At 51.8% G+C, this 20000-nt stretch overlaps 1 protein-coding gene across 3 annotated transcripts in view; it reads right to left on the bottom strand.

Annotated features, from left to right (window-relative positions):
* LOC144722568 (endothelin-converting enzyme 1-like) overlaps positions 1–13245 on the bottom strand; it is a 55985-nt gene extending 42740 nt beyond the window's left edge. For 2 of the 3 annotated variants that reach the window (XM_078600749.1, XM_078600751.1), the window contains exon 1: positions 12439–13245. In XM_078600749.1, coding sequence (XP_078456875.1) covers positions 12439–12591 — 153 coding nt within the window. In that variant the 5' untranslated portion in view covers positions 12592–13245. The remainder of the gene's footprint in view (positions 1–12438) is intronic. The other variant, XM_078600750.1, reaches the window with a different exon arrangement.
* Positions 13246–20000: the final 6755 nt, after the last annotated feature.

Genomic DNA, 20000 nt, shown 5'->3' with positions numbered 1-20000 from the left:
CAAACAACACAAACATGCCGACAAAAGCACTCCACCCCTGTGCCTTATGTAAGAATCATCGGCAGTTCCCAAAGTACTGCAGAATGCTCCTCTTGCCTTAATACATTTCACAAATGTGACCAACTGACAGTCTGCAGCAGTGAGCATGTGTGACGATACTGTGCTGATGAGTCCGACTAAGAACAAAACAGGTCCATCGTTGTCTATCTCTGTGTCTCAGTGCTGTTGCAGTTCTTCAGGACCTGTTGATTTTTCGATTTAAAGCTTTCGTGACTGCAGGGATTCATCTTCTTGGTTATTTCGGTAAAGGCACGTGTGGCCGAAACGTCGTGAGACGTTTCGGCCACAACGCATGGACGGCTGCTTGCGTTGTGGCCGAAACGTCGTGAGAATTATTTTATTATGTTTAATTTTTATTATTTTATTATTTCCCTTCTACGTGACTTTACCGAAGATGACCTGTTGATTGTTGTAGAATGCATATAGGCCTTGAAACTTCCTATGTTCTGGCATGCACTATTTGAATGTTGCGATGGATTTTCTCGTTATATATATAGATTTATGTTTATCTCTGGGCCCTCTTGCACAGCTGTCCACAGGAAAGTGCGTGCCCCATTTGCTGGCCGACTACTGATGTTGTCAGCTAACCCCTCTCGTCTATTCTCTGCCCGTCACGTGCTTCCCTTCGCCCGTCTCTCCTTCCTCTTTGCGCTTGCTCTTCCTCGCTGACCTTTGCTGCCTATTGCCACAACTTGGCTCTCCTTCAGATCCGCTTTTCTCTGCGTGAGACGCTGCAATCCCACGCAGCCTGCTTCCGTTGTGTGCAAAATATATGGGTGGACACGCTACGGAGTAGGCGGCTGCACCCCCGAACACGGCCCCCACCGTCACCACCGGCATCAAGAAAGGCCGACTGGATGATGCTTTCAATTTTTTCACTGACATAGCCGCACCGTCGTCTGCGGGGTTTTCAGCAGAGCGTACCTTCTCAATCAACACGGCACCTTTGGGCATGATGAGCAGACTTCTCCAAACCGTGTTTTGTTTTGTAACCGCGGCGTAAGCAGGCATCCACTGTGCACAGTCTCTGTACGCCGCACGATATTTCTGTACGGAAATGAGGAATGGCAATGCAGCGTTGGGAAAAAAATCGGGTTCGTTGTATAAAATATTTTTTTTGGAGTGGGTGCACAACTACAGTACTGTAGCTAACGCAGTGGCCTTGTTTTCCATTGTTACAAAATAATTCCGTGCGGGCGTTACAACTTGGAGCCTCGGCAACACGTGGCGAATCAGGTTTCCATAAATGTCAAGTAACAGAATCTGCAAACACGACTCACGCTGACAGTCTGTCCTGGTCAAATGTTTTTCATTGTATTATTATTATTACTACTACTACTACAGTATTCTGCTTCTTTACCCGGAAGAGCCTGAGTCTCATTACCCTTTACCACGAGTGTTCTGCCAAGGGGCGACGATTGGTGTGTACATGTCCCAATTGAGTAATTTGAGGGTGATTATCAAATTTGGCCAAATGCCAGCACACAATGGCCTACTCTTACGAAATTACATCACGGGTTTATTTAACGTCGGCTGTGAAGCGGACGGTGTAAAGTATCGCGGTCAATACACAACCACAGTAATAACCAGGGTGGCCACTGGATTCGAACCGCAAACCTCAACAACAAGCGGTGAGCACGCTCCCGCTGGGCCGCGTCACCGCCCATTGAACTCGACTCATCGAATCTCGATGGGAGGCAATGTTCTGCAGGCTTAATAAACGCGCTTGTCGCTCCACGTGGAACCCGGGTCTCCTGCGGGGAGACGCTTCTCTTGTTTCTGGATGCACGGAAGCACGCAGTGTCCACGAGGTGCCGCTGGGCTAACGCGTGGCCCCGTTCGGGCGCGGGTGGGGCCCTCGGACATGGAGGCACGTGCCACGCAGGCAAAGACAAACCGCGTTTCCACCACCACCGCCACCACCGCGGCAAGCTATGCCGCCGCAGTGATGTCGCTGTGTAATTCCCATCGAGTCATTTGCAGGTGACTTTTTTCGGCACTGGGATGTTTTGGCCAATACCAGTAAGTTACGATGTATGTTTGTTTAGCTCTGGGAGGAAACTGCAGAACCTGGAGGAATCCCACGCAGAACAGGGAGATAGAAAACATACAAACTGCAGAGAGGTACCCGAGTCGGGCATCTAGCCAGGCCCTTCTTCTTCTAATAATAATGTTGACAGCTGCTAAAGCGCCGTAACGTGGCACAGCATTACAAGGGCGCTGACGAGCGTTACCCCTAGGCCACTCTGCTGGAATCTACAGTAAGTAAAACCACTTTCACGGTGGCCAAATCTCGAGCTGACAATGGAGGCTGAAAGAGTGAAGATGCTGGAGATATTTTCCGCAGTCAGAAAGTGATGACAACGATGATGATGATATCATGATGCCTTTCCACTGCCACGGGTTCCGTGTGTGACATCTCATCGGGTCACGCATCGTGCGGCCTAGATCACAAGCCAAGCTTGGGATTTGCTTGTACTGAATCAACTGTGGCGCCGATGGTTTGTGTAAAAATACTTTAACGTTTTAGAGATAAATATAAAGAGTCATTGTCTGCTGATCTATTTATTTTCAACGCCACAACAACCACAACGCGAAAAATGATTTTGTGTCGTGTTTTGAAAGCGTCTTCCTCTTTGGTCACGAGTTGAGGAAAATAAATATATAAGTCTAGAAGGGAAATTACCAAAAAAAAAACCCCACGCCAGTTTGAACAAAGCAAGCATACGATTAAGAAACCCAAGGTTTCTTACGACAGCAGCAGTCGGCATCATCAATTGCAGTTTATTCCACAAATTGATAACCAAGCCACTTACTTTAAAGAAAGTGGAGTAAATGTATGCGGTGTTCTTTCAACACATTCCAGGAACACGTGCTTTGTGCAAACGCGCTTGCTCAGCACACCCCGAGAGCTGCATGTGGCCTTCTGCTGCTGCTGCCGCCGCGACTGCTGACGGAGCAGCACTCACGACTCGGTGCGGGCCACTCACCGTCACGCGCCACAGCAACACTGCTGTTTTACAGTTCTCATCGAATTACCCCCACGGCACCCTTTCCATCCAGGTTTGTTTGTATGTTGCACGTTCTTGAGCAGAAGCCACGGAGTAGAGAATGGCGGCAGGTGCCCCAATCCGGCCTCTGACGGGACTGGAACCCGCAAAGGTGGAGGCACAGATCCCACCGAGCCGCCCGTCGCGTTGCGAACGCTGAAACGAGCCCTACGCAGAACCTCACGCAGAGACTCACACAGAGTCTCTCTGTGTGCAGAGACTCACTCAGAGACTCACACAGAGACTCACTCAGTCTCACACAGAGACTCACTCAGAGACTCACTCAGAGTCTCACACAGAGTCTCACACAGAGACTCACTCAGAGTCTCACACAGAGACTCACTCAGAGACTCACTCAGAGTCTCACACAGAGACTCACACAAGAGTCTCACTCAGAGACTCACTCACTCAGAGACTCACGCAGAGTCTCACACCAAGCCGGCAGGCTCAGCTACGACCAAGCTCATGGAGATGGAACTCGGCATGTACATTCAAATTTCTGGAGGAAAACAAATCCAAGGGTGTTTATCTTTGGGAATTACAAAACCGGGTGGGGGTTTTTGCCAGTAAATGTTTTCTCACCCTCAAACTGCATAAACCTGCGTAAGTCGTACAATTGAAATGGTATAATACAATATCCCATTCAAAAAGAGTGGATTGCCCTCGGGGGGGGTAGCTGGAGCTGCTGCCGGAAGCTCACGGCACCAGTTGAGCACAAAAACAACAACCCACTTACTTGCCCCATCACGAAGCTTAGCAACTGCTGCAGCCGCACACCCTGTGACACCCCCTCCCACACCACCACTCATGTGACTGCTGACTTCACCAGGCTGGCAGCAGGCACCTGCTCCGCCTCCACGGCAGGCACGTGCTTGTTGCTTTGTTTTCTAAATGTCAAAAGGTCCGAAAGAGGCGTTGGTGCTCATCTTCTGTCCACAGCCCGAATCCGGTGGTGGGAATTCCACCATCGATTCTTAGAATCCTGGGGTCCAGGCTAGTTTGCTTTAATTGCTCTATTTCCAAGCGAGCGGTAAAATTATAATGAAACATTTTGACAGCGAAAGAATAATAAAATGAAGTTACAACCCTCCGGCAAATCCACCGTGGGATGAAGGTCGTCTCAGCGCATGCAGAACCGCAGACACGTGACAACCTTCTGCGGTTTAGACAGAGGCCTTGGGGAATCATGCGCCACGCCTGTTAGCCACACAAGTTGTAGACACTGGGATTGGTGGAATTAACCCAGGTAATGGGAAGACCCGACCTGCGCATGTTAAGACGATTCACAGAAGAATCTGTTCCCGCAAATTACAGGGATCGTGGCGAGAGGACCAAGCACACGGGGAGAGATCCACTGTGCACTTAAACACTAAGGCCTTTGCACCACTGAATAATAGCCAACCATGATAATTACCATGATAATAATCATGGTTGGCTACGTACGGTGCGAAAGAAGTTCAACAAAGTTTAGCACGTAGGCTTTCGCGACGAATATTATCCATAATAGCGGTTTTTGAGTTAGATGGAATAAATATGAATGTGTCCAACACACCGGTTAGTGCTGCACTAGTAACGAATTGTCACGTTTTGTTTACGTGACGAACCTTACTATTGGCCGTGTCGGGAGGTGGCGGGTTTAATGACACATTCATACTCACGTGATCTAACCCAAAAACCTCGATTGTGGAAGTTCAGCAAACATACATACACCACCACCCACGTTGGTGGCAGTGGGGTAAACACGTGCCCCCCCCCTCCCTCCCATTGGGTTCCACCCGACCGGGCGCGACTCCACTCATCCCAACGTTCGTAATAATAAACGATGCTTTTGTCTTGCGTAGATTATCGAGTCGTTCCTGCAGAATGCACCTCATCACGGCGCTGAGCAAGTGGTAATGCGTGGAGGAGCGAGGAGCCACAGGCGAGTGGGAAGGCAGGAGCCAGGCACAAGCTCTGCGGTCTTCAGTGCATTCAAACATTTTCCGCAAAATTAATGAGCGTTTATAACATGTGGGAGAAACCCCACGAGTGTGAGGGGGAAACACGCTATCCCATACAGGCGGAGATTAGTCCACACATTTGGAGCGGAAGATGGCAGCTTTCACGCGGCGCACACTGTTAGGTGAGAAATCACGACTAATGCCGTCAACACGGTGACCGAACATCGATCACACGGTGTAACAGTTATTTATTTATTTTTTGTTCCCGGGTAGTGTTAATTCCTAATTGCTTATGCCTCAAAAGTACAGAAAATAGCTATTATTCCCCACAAACTTTGCTTTTGTGACCAGAACAGTGATATTTTGAAATTTACCTATTTTCCAGAACATTCCAGATAGATTCAGTGCTGAGTAAACTTGGAGTAACTTCTAGAACATTCTAGAACTTTCCAGTAATATAAATAGTAGTATAAATACAGGGGCCTTAAGCCCACCAGTTCACTTTAGTTCCAGCTGCCTAAGTGGCTACATATCAGTATTTTTCTGAGATGGCATCAAGAGGCTGCAAGCATCCGGTGGACGCATTTTGCTATGTCTGCGGGCAATTTATCAAAACAAAAGCGAAAAAAGTACTCTGTTTAAGCATCTGCGAATATGTGTGAGGCCTACAAGGCATATTTCGGCATGCCTGTCGGAGATCAAAAGGTACATTTCAAAACATCACTGTCCTGGTCACAAAAGCAAAGTTTGTGGGGAATAATAGCCATTTTCTATACTTTTGAGGCATAAGCAATTAGGAAATAACACTTACTACCCAGGAACAAAAATGTGTTACAAAGTGTCATCAATCTCCCGGTCTCCAGAGCAACAACACAAGCCACGCAGTGCACGACTGTGGTCACCCAGAACAGACCGATCAACGTAGAACGAAGCAATGCGATACAACTCCACCGCTCCTGACGCAGTTATCTGGGCTTGACCACTTGACTGTGACATTGCAGTCGTTGATCTGCATCTAAATCAGCAGCCGTGTGGAAAAACAAGAAGTCTGCACGAAGCTGTACTGCCCTTCCCAAGCGGCCCTCTCCTTTTCCCTCCATCCTCCCGGCTCTCTCCACGCAGACGGCTGCCCCCACCCCCCGCCTGCCTCCTCCCACGCTCACCCTTCACTCTTCCGACGACGGGCACGTTATCCTCCACCCACTCGCTGGGCCTCCGGCCCCGCCAGGTCACTGTTTTCTGTCTGCGAGACAGCCCCTGTCCCTTCCCCGCAGAAGTCAAAAGAGTTCCTCAGCAAGTTCAGGCACGCGTCTCACCGTCCCGAGCACGAGGTCGTTACATCATTTGCTAAAAAAAACAGGGTAGTGCCCCAAATAAAACTTCGTGTTATTTGTACAAGCGCCTGTTCGGGTTCCAGGTCTGAGCACACCTGAGCGCACAACGTTCAGCTGACACCAGTTTCCCTCGCCTTGTGCACACAAAGCGAAATCGTGCAGCATGGACCATCAGTCACACAATCCACAACGCACCAGATATAGCTGCCTGCCGAGCAGCGCACACAGTACACACGCAATCTTGCCCACGTTCGACCGCGTAGCCGCATGCGAGTTAACTCAAATCGCATAATGTAGTGAATTTGGGGTAGAAATAGGTTAGCCGCATACACGCAAAACTGCACAAACCGAACCCGCAAAAAGCGAGGAAATATCCCGTCTCTCTCCTGGCCCTGGTGTCTGAGACCTGGCAGGTGACTCCTCTCCCACCCACGAACCCAAACCTCAACCACCCCAACAACAACCGCCATTCGCCACCAAGTGGCAGTGACATCACCACGGAGCTTGGGACAGACGATCTGCACCACGAGGGACGAAGAGGTGTGGAAGGCCCGCTGCAGGCCAGTCACCTCAGTCAGAATGACTGAGGTGACTGGCAGATGCACCACCAACTTGCTGCGTTTTATCAGCCCGGAGCTCCGCTCGTTGTTGTGAGCGTCGCTCCTCTGCCCTCAGTTGTTGTTGGAGGGCGACTGCCTCCAACTGCCCAGCAGCAGCGTCCTTCACGAGCCTCCGCTCACTCATCCACCCACCCCTCACCTATCAACTCATGCATATCCCTTGTCGAGGTTCTGTCACAAGCTATTATGAATACAACAGGTTTACTGATCGTAAAAAAAAGTTTAATTGCACTTCCTCTATTTGACAATACTGTACCTTTCTCCTCCAAATGCATCGTGTGTAGTCTTAACATGTGATGCCGAAAACTCTTGGATGATAACAAAGGCATTGTTCAACAAACCAACTTTGCTCCTATTTGCTTTGAGCCCCACTTTGCCGTTTTCTTTCAATTATTTGATTATGTTCTGTCGTTCATTTCCATTGGATGTCATCGTAACCACATCAGCAAATATGAAATTGTTAATGTGTTACCCATTTTGTGGAAGGCTAAACAGTGCAACCAGTGCACTGAACGATTGGAGTTGTCTTTCAGAGGGGCACGGCTGAAATGAAGAGGAGAGTGAGTGTACCGAGAACAACCACTGCCAACAGACCGGAACCACAGAGATGGAATGCAGAGGTGGATGAGAGCAGGGGTGTGGTGCTGATGTCACCTGAGTGCACAAACAACGTGTGGGGAGCGGTGGTGTAGCGGTTAGCGCGCTGCGCTATGAACCCAGCGACCCGTGTTCGATTCTCGCTCACGGCCAACCCCGGTGACGTTGATCTGAACCGGTCCTGGGCCTCGCCTAGGTCGACTCAGCCTCAAATGAGTAGATGGTGCAGTGTGTAAACATCGCCACTGGGGAGACAAAGGCGGTCGGGCGTGGTGCTGGCCACCCACCTCCTCGTATACCGTTCTGGCCTTCATAGGTGTTCACTAACAGCACTTGCCCCTACAGCCTGTTAAGGCTATACGGGGGAACTTCGTCTTTGGTGCCGATGTCAACCTCAACCCGGCCACGAGAAGTGACGCAGCAATGCGCCTGATAGAAGAACGCGATCGATCGGTGCAAACTACGACTCACGCGGATCAGAATGTGGACATGAACATAGACCATGGACCACAATCTGAAAAGCGTGTGAAGAAGCACGGGCAATGCGGCGGGAATGGTGGGACGAAATCATGTCGTGTGCAGGAGCTCTATGAGTTATCAACTTATCACGAAATTATGGCGAAGGCTTGGGGAGGATTTCTTCCAGTTTGGGTTTCTCCTACTTCTCTGAAGACACGTTTGGAGAGGTAGGATTGAAAAATGGACACAAGGTAGGGGAAGATAAGAGGGAGGAGGCAAGGTAGAAGGAACGCAGGAATGGGGTCAGGGGGGAAGTAGGGCGAGTTTTGTAAATTACCATGAAGAGCTTAGATGAAGATGTGAGGGTCACAACAACAACACACCCACTCACCACACTGCAGGTCACAACAACAACAACACACCCACTCACCACACTGCAGATCACAACAACAACACACCCACTCAGATCACAACAACAACACACCCACTCACCACACAGCAGGTCGCAACAACACACCTACTCACCACACTGCAGGTCACAACAACACACTCACCCACTCACCACACTGCAGATCACAACAACAACACACCCACTCACCACACTGCAGTTCACAACAACACACTCACCCACTCACCACACTGCAGGTCACAACAACACACTCACCCACTCACCACACTGCAGGTCACAACAACACACTCACCCCTACACTCACCACACTGCAGGTCACAACAACACACTCACCCACTCACCACACTGCAGGTCACAACACTCTCACCCACTCACCACACTGCAGGTCACAACAACTCACTCACCCACTCACCACACTGCAGGTCACAACAACTCACTCACCCACTCACCACACTGCAAGTCACAACAACACACTCACCCACTCACCACACCGCAGGTCACAACAACACACTCACCCCTACACTCACCACACTGCAGGTCACAACAACACACTCACCCACTCACCACACTGCAGGTCACAACAACACACTCACCCACTCACCACACCGCAGGTCACAACAACACACTCACCCCTACACTCACCACACTGCAGGTCACAACAACACACTCACCCCTACACACACCACACTGCAGGTCACAACAACACACTCACCCCTACACTCACCACACTGCAGGTCACAGCAACTCACTCACCCACTCACCACACTGCAGGTCACAACAACACACTCACCCCTACACTCACCACACTGCAGGTCACAGCAACTCACTCACTGCAGGTCACCTCGCTTGTCTGCCTCTTCCCCTGCACTGCTCAACTTTAGAATTCCCCCGCAGTGTCTCTTTTCCCAAGTTCCTAAGACCTCGCTCAATGCAAGACACGTGTCAGCTCTTATCTATTACAGCTTTAATTGTGCTGTTTGTTGCTGGACACTTGACGTGTTGGGCCACTGTACCTGCGTTCCGCACCCGTGGTTTAAGAGATTGTCGATGTGATGTGAGGAGGGTCCCCGTGCGTTTGGGGTCCGTGGGAGCGGTGGTGCAACGGTTAGCGCGCCGCTCTCTACGAACCCGGCGACCCGAGTTCGATTCCCACTCACGGCCAGCGCCAGTGATGAGTATCTGAACCGGTCATGGGCCTCCCCTATGTCGACCCGGCCTCAAATGAGTACCTGGCGCGGTGTGTAAACATCGCCACTGGGGAGACAAAGGCCGCCGGGCGTGGTGCTGGCCACCCACCCCCCTCGTGTGCCACAGTGCCGGCCTTCATAGGTGCTGCTCGCTGACAGCACTTGCCCCAAGTCTGTTACAGGTTACACGGGGCAGCTTTGTCTGTGGGGTGCGTGGTTTGCTGCTGGGACCCCCACTTGAGCCCGATCAGGGACCCCCCCCCCCCAACAAGTTCACTTCCCAAGTAGCCCCCCATGCTGAACACGACCCGGGCACACGACCCACACACAGCTCCCTCTCTGGGTGACGAGGGGGTACGTGCCGGGTCCCTCTCCTACTGTACGGGTCCCTCTGCTACTGTACAGGTCCCTCTGCTACTGTACGGGTCCCTCTGCTACTGTACGGGCCCCTCTGCTACTGTACGGGTCCCTCTGCTACTGTACGGGCCCCTCTGCTACTGTACGGGTCCCTCTGCTATTGTACGGGTCCCTCTGCTACTGTACGGGTCCCTCTGCTACTGTACGGGTCCCTCTGCTACTGTACGGGTCCCTCTGCTACTGTACGGGTCCCTCTGCTACTGTACGGGTCCACACTGCCCCCCACACCCCCACAGTGTCCACGCCGCCTCCTGCAGCAGCGGCAGCGCCAATTAACTCGGGCAGGACCCTCCCCTCCTGAGACACGAGAGTCGCGAGACTCAGTGAGGCCCTCCGTGGGTGCACACAAGGCACGATTAAAACACACACACAGACACACAGGCACTGTCTTGTTGTTGTTGTTGATCTGTGTGTCTGTGTTGTTGATCTGTGTGTGTCTGTGTTGTTGTTGATCTGTGTGTCTGTGTTGTTGTTGATCTGTGTGTGTCTGTGTTGTTGTTGTTGATCTGTGTGTGTCTGTGTTGTTGATCTGTGTGTGTCTGTGTTGTTGTTGTTGATCTGTGTATGTCTGTGTTGTTGTTGATCTGTGTGTGTCTGTGTTGTTGTTGATCTGTGTGTGTCTGTGTTGTTGTTGTTGATCTGTGTGTGTCTGTGTTGTTGTTGTTGTTGATCTGTGTGTGTCTGTGTTGTTGTTGTTGATCTGTGTGTGTCTGTGTTGTTGTTGTTGATCTGTGTGTGTCTGTGTTGTTGTTGATCTGTGTGTGTCTGTGTTGTTGTTGATCTGTGTGTGTCTGTGTTGTTGTTGATCTGTGTGTGTCTGTGTTGTTGTTGTTGATCTGTGTGTGTCTGTGTTGTTGATCTGTGTGTGTCTGTGTTGTTGTTGATCTGTGTGTGTATCTGTGTTGTTGTTGATCTGTGTGTGTGTCTATGTTGTTGTTGATATGTGTGTGTCTGTGTTGTTGATCTGTGTGTGTGTCGTCTCTGTGTCTGTGTTGTTGATGTTGATCTGTGTGTCTGTCGTCTCTGTGTCTGTGTTGTTGTTGTTGATCTGTGTGTCTGTCGTCTCTGTGTCTGTGTTGTTGTTGATCTGTGTGTGTATCTGTGTTGTTGTTGATCTGTGTGTGTGTCTGTGTTGTTGATCTGTGTGTCTGTCATCTCTGTGTCTGTGTTGTTGTTGTTGATCTGTGTGTGTGTCGTCTCTCTGTGTTGTTGATCTGTGTGTGTGTCGTCTCTGTGTCTGTGTTGTTGTTGTTGATCTGTGTCGTGAACAGTCCCCGTCTCAACAGTCGGACGGATTCTTGTCTTTGTGTGCTGTGTGTTGTTTTTGTGTTGATGTGTGTGGTGTTATTGTGTTAGTGTGTCTTGTTATTGTGTTGATGTGTGTTGATGTGTGGTGTTATTGTGTTGGTGTGTGTGTTGGTATTGTGTTATTGTGTTGATGTGTGTGTTGTGTTGGTGTGGCACAAGCGTCGTGGTGACGTCACCGCCACTTAGTGGCGAATGGCGGTTGTTGTTGTTGTGTGTTGTTATGTTGTTATTGTGTTGATGTGTGTTGTGTTGGTGTGTGTTGTTATTGTGTTGGTGTGTGTGTTGTTATTGTCTTGATGTGTGTTGTTAATGCGTTGGTGTGTGTGTTGTTATGTGTGTTGATATTGTGTTATTGTGTTGGTGTGTGTGTTGATGTGTGTGTTATTGTGTTGGTGTGTGTTGTTATTGTGTTGGTGTGTTCATGTGTGTTGTTATTGTGTTGGTGTGTTCATGTGTGTTGTTATTGTGTTGGTGTGTGTTGTTATTGTTGTGTTGATGTGTGTTGGTGTGTGTTGATGCGCGTGTTATTTTGTTGGTGTGTGTTGGTGTGTGTTGTTTATTGTGTTGGTGCCGGCCAACCACCCACCCCTCGTGCGCCGTGCCGGCCTCTACCTCTATCGGTGCTACTCACTCACAGCGCTCGCCCCAACAGTCTGGTGAGAATATTTATATCGGGGATGTCTTTGTTGTTCTGCATGGATTGCTGTGTGTGTAGATCTGTGTTGCTGTGTGTGTGTTGCTGTGTATTGCTCTGTATGTGTTGCTGTGTGTGTAGATCTGTGTTGCTGTGTGTGTTGTGTGTGTGTAGATCTGTTGCTGTGTGTGTTGCTGTGTGTTGTGTGTGTGTGTAGATCTGTGTTGCTGTGTCTATTGCTGTGTGTGTTGCTGTGTGTTGTGTGTAGATCTGTGTTGATGTGTGTTGCTGTGTGTGTGTAGATCTGTGTTGCTGTGTCTGTTACTGTGTGTGGTGTTGCTGTGTGTGTTGCTGTGTGTGTTGTGTGTGTATGTGTTGCTGTATGTGTGTGTTGATCTGTGTTGTTGTTGCGGATGCTCGTACCCGAGAATACGGGCCTCTCACCGCAGGCCCCGCCAGGTCGCTTCGCCTCTCCTCCTCCTCCTCGTCCCCCTCCTCCCCCTCCTCGTCGTCGTCGTCCATCGTGAGGGGCCTCTCATCCAACTCCTCGTGGGCTGCCCTGCGGAACGGATCCATGGCGCGCTGCCTCTTTGTGTCTGCGTGCGCCTTGTCTCTGTCTTGTCTCTCTCTGTCTCTCTGTGTGTGTCTGTGTGTGCGTCTTGTTTGTCTCTCTGTCTTGTCTCTCTCTGTGATTTGTCTGTCTCTCTGTGTGTCTCTGTGTGTCTTGTCTGTCTGTGTCTCTCTGCGTCTGTCTCTCTCTGTCTGTCTCTGTGCGTGTGTGTCTTGTGTCTCTGTGTCTTGTCTCTCTCTCTGTGTGTCTCTCTGTCTTGTCTCTCTGTGCCTTGTCTGTCTGTTTTTGTGTGTCTCTGTCTTGTCTCTCTGTGTCTTGTCTGTCTGTTTTTGTGTGTGTCTCTGTCTTGTATCTGTGCGTGCGGCTGCCCCGTATCCCCCGACTCGTGTCTCTGGGTGCTGCGCTCTGTGCTGCTTCTGCGCCTCCAGGAATCGCGAGGCGACTGCTGCTGCTGCTGTCACAGAGAGCTGCTGCTACAGCTGACTGCTGCTGTCACAGAGAGCTGCTGCTACAGCTGACTGCTGCTGTCACAGAGAGCTGCTGCTACAGCTGACTGCTGCTGCTGTCACAGAGAGCGGCAGAAGCAGCAGCGGCGGTGCAGTTTTGTGACCCCGCGTTGGGGGCGCGGGCCGGGGGCCAGAGGAGGGGGAACCCGGAGTGGACTCACGCCAAGAGGGGGGGGGGGACCCGGAGTGGAATCACGCCTAGAGGGGGGGGGGGACCGGGAGTGGACTCACGCCTAGAGGGGGGACCCGGAGTGGACTCACACCTAGGGGGGGGGGGGGGGACATGGAGTGGACTGACGCCACGAGGGGGGGGGGGACGTGGAGTGGACTCACGCCACGGGGACTGGGCACGGTGTTTGTTTGCTGCGTTCGATCCTTTCAGGCAGTTGTGGTTCGTAACCTGGGGTGCGTGCATCCCCTGGGGTGTGCGGGGCATGGCCAGATTGTTTACGAAGGAAAAAATTATCGAAACACAAATTAAGCACGGGCACGTAAGTACAACTACTTTGTTTCATCATACCCTACGTATTTATTAACATTGTACTTTGAGAACCAAAGTGGTGCAAGGCTGCAGTAAAGGTTAAGAAACTACTGCTCTAATCTTGACTGAAAGCTTTCGTGACTGGGGGAATTCATATTCTTGGGTCTTTCGGTAAAGTCACGTAGATAGGTTGAAAGAAAATAACAAAAAACTACGACGTTTCTATCGCAACACAAGCGGTCGTCTTCAGGAAAAGAGGGGTTCGCTTCCAAGGCAAACTGTTTATAAAGGTTTGAAATGGGCGTAGCCTAAATGTCAGCAGCCAATGATAATGTCAGTGGTGGGTAACCAACCCGACGGTGGTTGGTTTTCCACCAATCAGAGGGCTGCCAGGTGAAAATTATCATGTTAAAGAGAAATGAGCATGTTAATGGCAGAACGCAGAGCCGCAGCCAAGGGGTCGGCACGCGAAGTGACTGTGGAAGTGCAAGGTTTGAAATGGGCGTAAAGCACAACTAACATCGGAAGGTAGTAGGATGGGAACATCATAGCCAATTATGACTTAAACTGGTTAATAACGTCCTTCCAATGATTGCTCAATTTGTACCCATCCTCTCGGTTGAAATTGTGTCTTTTTATGTATATGGATGGCTTCATGAACGAATCTTTGTTGATAGCCAGTGGGCTTGCAAAGTACCTGCGTCTTAGGGAAATCAATTTCGTGTGAGCCCACCACGTTAAAACAATGATCAGCTACGGCCGAGGTATTAGTCCTACCATGTTTCAGATCTGCCTTATGTTCACGAACACGGTCCGAGACATGTCGCTTTGTTTCCCCAATGTAACTACTGCCGCAGACACAGCTTAGTTTGTAGATGCCGGGGTATTTCATGTCAGGGATCACATCCTTCACAGATGGGATCACATCACGAATGTTATGTACTGTGTTAAATCGAACCTAAGTCTTGTTTGCTCATGATTTTGGAAATATTTTTTATGACCCCTGCTATGTATGGCAAGGTGATGGTATTGATTGAGGCCTCAGATGGTTATTTCCCAACGGTTGGGGCGATAGCTTTACGGATCGTGTAGTCTGAATATCCATTCTTCTTGAGGGCTTGGTGTACGTGCTCCAGTTCACTGGCTAGGTGATGACGGTCGGAAATACATCGCCTTTACACTGACATCTGCTGCTGTCACTTCTCCCAATGCTAAACGGATCATGTTCAGGGCTCGCCTAGCCCTGATCTCAGAGAGAATAATATCGGTACAAACTGAGCAATCATTGGAAGGACGTTATCAACCAGTTTAAGTCATAATTGGCTATGATGTTCCCATCCTACCACCTTCCGATGTTAGTTGTGCTTCATGCCCATTTCAAACCTTGCACTTCCACAGTCACTTCGCGTGCCGACCCCTTGGCTGCGGCTCTGCGTTCTGCCATTAACATGATAATCTCTGTTTAATATGATAATTTTCACCCTGGCAGCCCTCTGATTGGTGGAAAACCAACCACCGTCGAGTTGGCTGCCCACCACTCACATTGTCATTGGCTGCTGACATTTGGGCTACGCGCATTTCAACCCCTTAAACAGTTTGCCTTGGAAGCGAACCCCCCTTTTCCTGAAGACGACCGCTTGTGTTGCGATCGAAACGTCGTAGTTTTTTGTAATTTTTTGTTATTTTATTTGAACCTATCTACGTGACTTTACCGAAAGACCCAAGAATATGTACTGCTCTAATGTTTGTTTCATTTTAAACCAATACGTGACACGTGCGTTTAACATGCATGTTTAATTTCGAGCAACATATTGCACAATCGTTCAATTGCGTAACGATTTTGTAATACATTGCCAATAATGAAACATGCTACATGTACTGTATATATGTGAGTATATTGGTGCAAATTAAACTAACTTTTGGGATCAAACTATACTATCGATCATGCCATAGAGAGGGGGAGGGGTGGGTGGCCAACACCACACCCGGCCGCTTTTGTCTCCCCAGTGCTGATGTATCACACATCGTACCCGCTTGAGGCTGAGTCCACCTAAGTCAAGGGTCGTGAGCAGGAATCAAAAACTCGGTCCGTCGAGTTTGTATCGTGGTGCCGCGCTAACCACTGGGCCACCACACAGATCATCCGTGCGCCTCTGGCAGTGTCGAATGGGGTTTGCGTAGCACCCAGGTCCTTTTGCCTATAAACGTCTGGGATCGTTTCAAGCAAGTTATGGCTGCTGATGAGAGATACTGAATGTCGAAACCGGTCTAGAGTTTGCTTGCGGTGAACTAATGGTGCTTACGTTATGTACAGTATGTGTAAAATATGCTTTTTACTTGGAGGGACAGTAGACGCATATTGTCTGCTTCGTTATTGAACGTGTAGAGGTGTAATTGTGTATGGGCGCGGATGGCTAACAAACACAAGGGGCGTGGTTAGGGCCGTACACAGAGGAGGTGCTCACACCGACGTCCGCACCTGCATCCCCCACGGGCCCCTCCCGGGGGCCGAGTACTATAAAAGGTGGTGAGCCGGAGTGCTCGAGGTCGGAGTATCAGCTTTAACCAGCGAAGACTGAAGACCAGCTAGCATAGGCCCCGGAGCTCCCCTGGCTCGCTGTCCTTGTCAGGGCCGACCAGGGCAAGCCGGTGGCGTGGCCCCGAGAGCCCAGACTCAGGGTGCCGGGATCCCAGCTTGACCAGGGCTGGGATAGGTAGCCTCCCTTAGCTCCGTAGTGGAGGACTTGGGCTTAGGTTAGCGGGGTTAGATGTTGTGTCTCCCTGTTAGCTGAGTAAAGGGGACGTTAACCCCTTAAGTACTGTGTGTACCCGCTACTGTACACAAGTTGGTGTTAATAAATAAGTGTGCCTCCGATCCCGTCGTCAAGCCTCCTGAATACTTACTACATCTGGTGTCAGAAGTAAAACGTTCAACGATGGACACACGAGGGACAACACGTACCAGGGAGTCGGAGATGGAGGACACCGCGGCCGAATCGCCACCAGAGATGGCCGAGGTCGGATCGGAGCAGCCGGGGCCGAGTACACCCGCGCTGCTACGACAGGAAAGGGGGGATGCGTCGGCCGAGGGACTTCGGCTGGCTCACTCCCGCCTGGCGGAGCTGCTCTACGCTGCGGCCGCCGCGTTGGAAGAGATCACGCGGCTGGGGGCTGGAGGGGCTGCGCGGGACGACGACAGCAGCCGACGCGCGGCGACAGTTCCCGCCACCCCAACGCGGCTCGCGGTTAAATTTCCCGCCGTCACTACAGTGCGAGCAGAGGGCGGGGCCGGCCCGCGTCAGGTGACTGCTGAGGGCCAAGCACGAGCCGTGACATCATCAACACCGGCCAGCGCGTCAACAACAGAGCGACCGGCGATGCCATGCTCGCAGCCCGCCCACACTGTAACGTCTGCTGGGAACGACGGAGCGCGATCCGCAGCCACGGACGTCGCGTTACAGCAGCGACTACCGCCTCTCAAAGAATTCGTGGGCGCGGACGGAGACTGGGGCGGCTTCAAAAGGCGGTTCATCGCTCATCAAGAGATGGCGAACTGGATGGACGCCGAAGCACTACGCGCGCTGCCGGCGATGCTGGACAACGACGCCCTGGCTACTCTCACCTCGGCGCCTAAGGAAAAGCGCGCCACGCTGCACTTGGCGCTGCAGCTGCTGTCAGCTGTCTATGGCCCGCCTTCGGACTGCAGGCAGCTATTCCACGATTGGCATCGGGGCGCCAACGAATCGCCCCTGGCCTTCCGGACGGCTCTCCTGGCCCTGGCGAAGGCAGCTTTCCCGCGGATGGACGAGGAGGGAGTGGACGCTATGGTGGCTGAAAAGCTGCTGCTACTCGCGGATGAGCTGGACGTCGCCGTCTTGGCTCAAGACGACGCAGAGATGTTGTCCTTGCTGGTCGCGCGCCACATCCACGGGGGCTTGCGGTCCCTGCGTCGCAAGGCCGCCAAGGGGGTGGCCGGCCATGCCATGGCGGCCACCACCCTCCCATCGGAGGAGGTCTGCGGGGTGGAGTGGCGGGGGGAATGGAGATCGGCGGCACCACAGGCTCGGAATGGACCGAGCCGCCAGGAGCAGCCCAGGCCATCTCGGGCGCTCTAACGCTGCTACAACTGTGGCCTTCAAGGCCACGTTGCTTCAGGGTGCCGGGCTCCCCGCCAGCGCGGGGCGACACCTCGTCAGGACGCCGCGCCGTCTCCACCCAAGCTCCAGCAGAGAAATACAGCGAGTCGTGGCACCTCACACGTTTGGCCCATGCACACATCCGACACACACTCACGCGCTCAACCGAACAGGGCTCGCAAATCGACGGCCGTTGCGCCCGATTGTTCTGAAATGCGGCGAGCACTCCAACCGGGTCAGTGGTCGGAGCTCGCCCATCGTGTCGTTGCAGCGTCGGCGGGATCGTCGGTTGTGGTCGGTCATATTGATGGGGTAGAGGTGCGGATTTTAATTGACACAGGAGCGTCGGCGACCATTATATCTGATTTGATCTATAACATTCTTCCCGTTGAAAGTCGTCCCTTGCTCCCCGTTGACGTGCCATGCTATGCTGCTAACGGGGGCTCGCTAGGCATCATTGGCCAAATCCGCGCCAAAATTTGCATTGGAGACATTAAATTATCCGGCCCTGTTTTGGTTTCCTCCTCACTGGCGGTTCCGTGCCTGTTGGGGACGGATTTCTTGGCCAAAATGCCCATTCGTATCTTGATTGACCAGGGGTGCATCGAGCTCCCGTCGGGTCGGCGCGTAACGTTTTTGTCTTCCCCCGCCACGGGGCGTCGGGCGTTTGCAACCGTGCAGGCGCTCGTGGCAAAAACTGTGCGCGTACCCCCGGGGGCTCAGATGCTCGTCCCTCTTAGGTTGCGTCGGCCGTTTGCTGAGGGGGTTGCGGATCGGGGGGTCTTGTTGGGACCATCTCGGGCCGGGGTCAATGGCCCCGATTTGCTAGCGGCTCAGACCATGGTGAAAGGGGATGGGGACCCCTTCATTGCAGTCCTTAATGTAGGATCGCGAACGGCCGTGGTTCCTCAAGGGACCGTGCTTGCACACGCAACGCCGGCACCCTATGAGGAACCACTCGTGGGTCAGGTAACCACCGATCCTCCGTCGCGACCGCATTCGGACTGTGATGACGGATGGCTGGATGCACTTTGCGCGGGATCAGTGGACCTGTCCGACTCGCAGCGTGCGCAGTGTTCTCCTGAAAGAATTTGCCGACGTTTTTAGTCAACACAAATTTGATATTGGTTGTACTAAATTGCTGCGACACCATATTGACACGGGTGACAGCGCGCCAATCCGCCAAAATACCTTTCGGCTGAGTCCCGCCGAAAAGGATCATGTCAAATCGGCCGTTGATGACATGCTAGCCGCCGATATCATTTCCCCTTCCAACAGCCCGTGGGGCGCGCCGATAGTTTTGGTGAAAAAACACGACGGCTCACTGCGGTTTTGTGTCGACTTTCGGCGATTGAACAAAATTTCTGTGGCAGATGCGTACCCGCTTCCTCGAATGGATGAGTCGCTCGATGCCTTGGCGGGGGCGCGATTCTTTTCCACCCTCGATTTACTTTCTGGATTCTGGCAGCTTCCTCTGGATGACGAATCAAAACCTAAGACTGCTTTTCGTACACCGCAAGGTCTCTTCCAATTTAACCGCTTGCCGATGGGCTTACATTCTGCGCCGGCAACTTTTCAGCGGTTAATGGAACTGGTCTTGGCAGGCTTGCAATGGGATTCGTGTTTAATTTACTTGGACGATGTCATCGTCTTTAGCAAATCCTTCGAGGAACACCTCCAGAGGTTGCGTGCTGTTTTTCTCAAAATGCGGGCTGCCAATTTGAAATTTAAACCGCAGAAGTGCCATTTGCTCCGCGAATCGGTGCGGTATTTGGGTCACATTGTTGGGCGCTCGGGGATATCCACTGATCCCGCCAAAACGGAATGCGTCAGCTCCTGGCCGACTCCCACCTCGGTGGGAGAGGTCAGGAGTTTCATTGGATTCGCGTCGTACTACCGACGGTTTGTGGCTGACTTCGCTACGATCGCGAAACCATTGCATGCCTTGACGTCCAAGGGAGTCAGGTTTCATTGGGGGCCGGAGGAGGAGGCTGCTTTTCGCGCCCTCCGGAATGCCCTGGTGGGGGCTCCGCCATTGAATTACCCCGATTTCTCACAACCCTTCTTGCTCGATACAGACGCAAGTAACACGGGCATTGGGGGCGTGCTGTCCCAGCTCATTGGGGGCGTAGAGCATGTGGTGGCTTACAGTAGTCGGGTACTGTCTCCAGTGGAACAACGGTACTGCGTTACCCGTCGGGAATTATTGGCAATTGTTTATTTCATTCAGCAGTACCGCCCGTATTTGTACGGTCGGCGTTTCACTGTCCGTACAGATCATGCGGCTCTAC

This window comes from Lampetra planeri, chromosome 15 (genome assembly GCF_965212315.1).
Source record: "Lampetra planeri chromosome 15, kcLamPlan1.2.h2, whole genome shotgun sequence".
NCBI classification, from domain to species: domain Eukaryota; kingdom Metazoa; phylum Chordata; class Hyperoartia; order Petromyzontiformes; family Petromyzontidae; genus Lampetra; species Lampetra planeri.
This window is presented reverse-complemented; position numbering and strand designations above follow the sequence as displayed.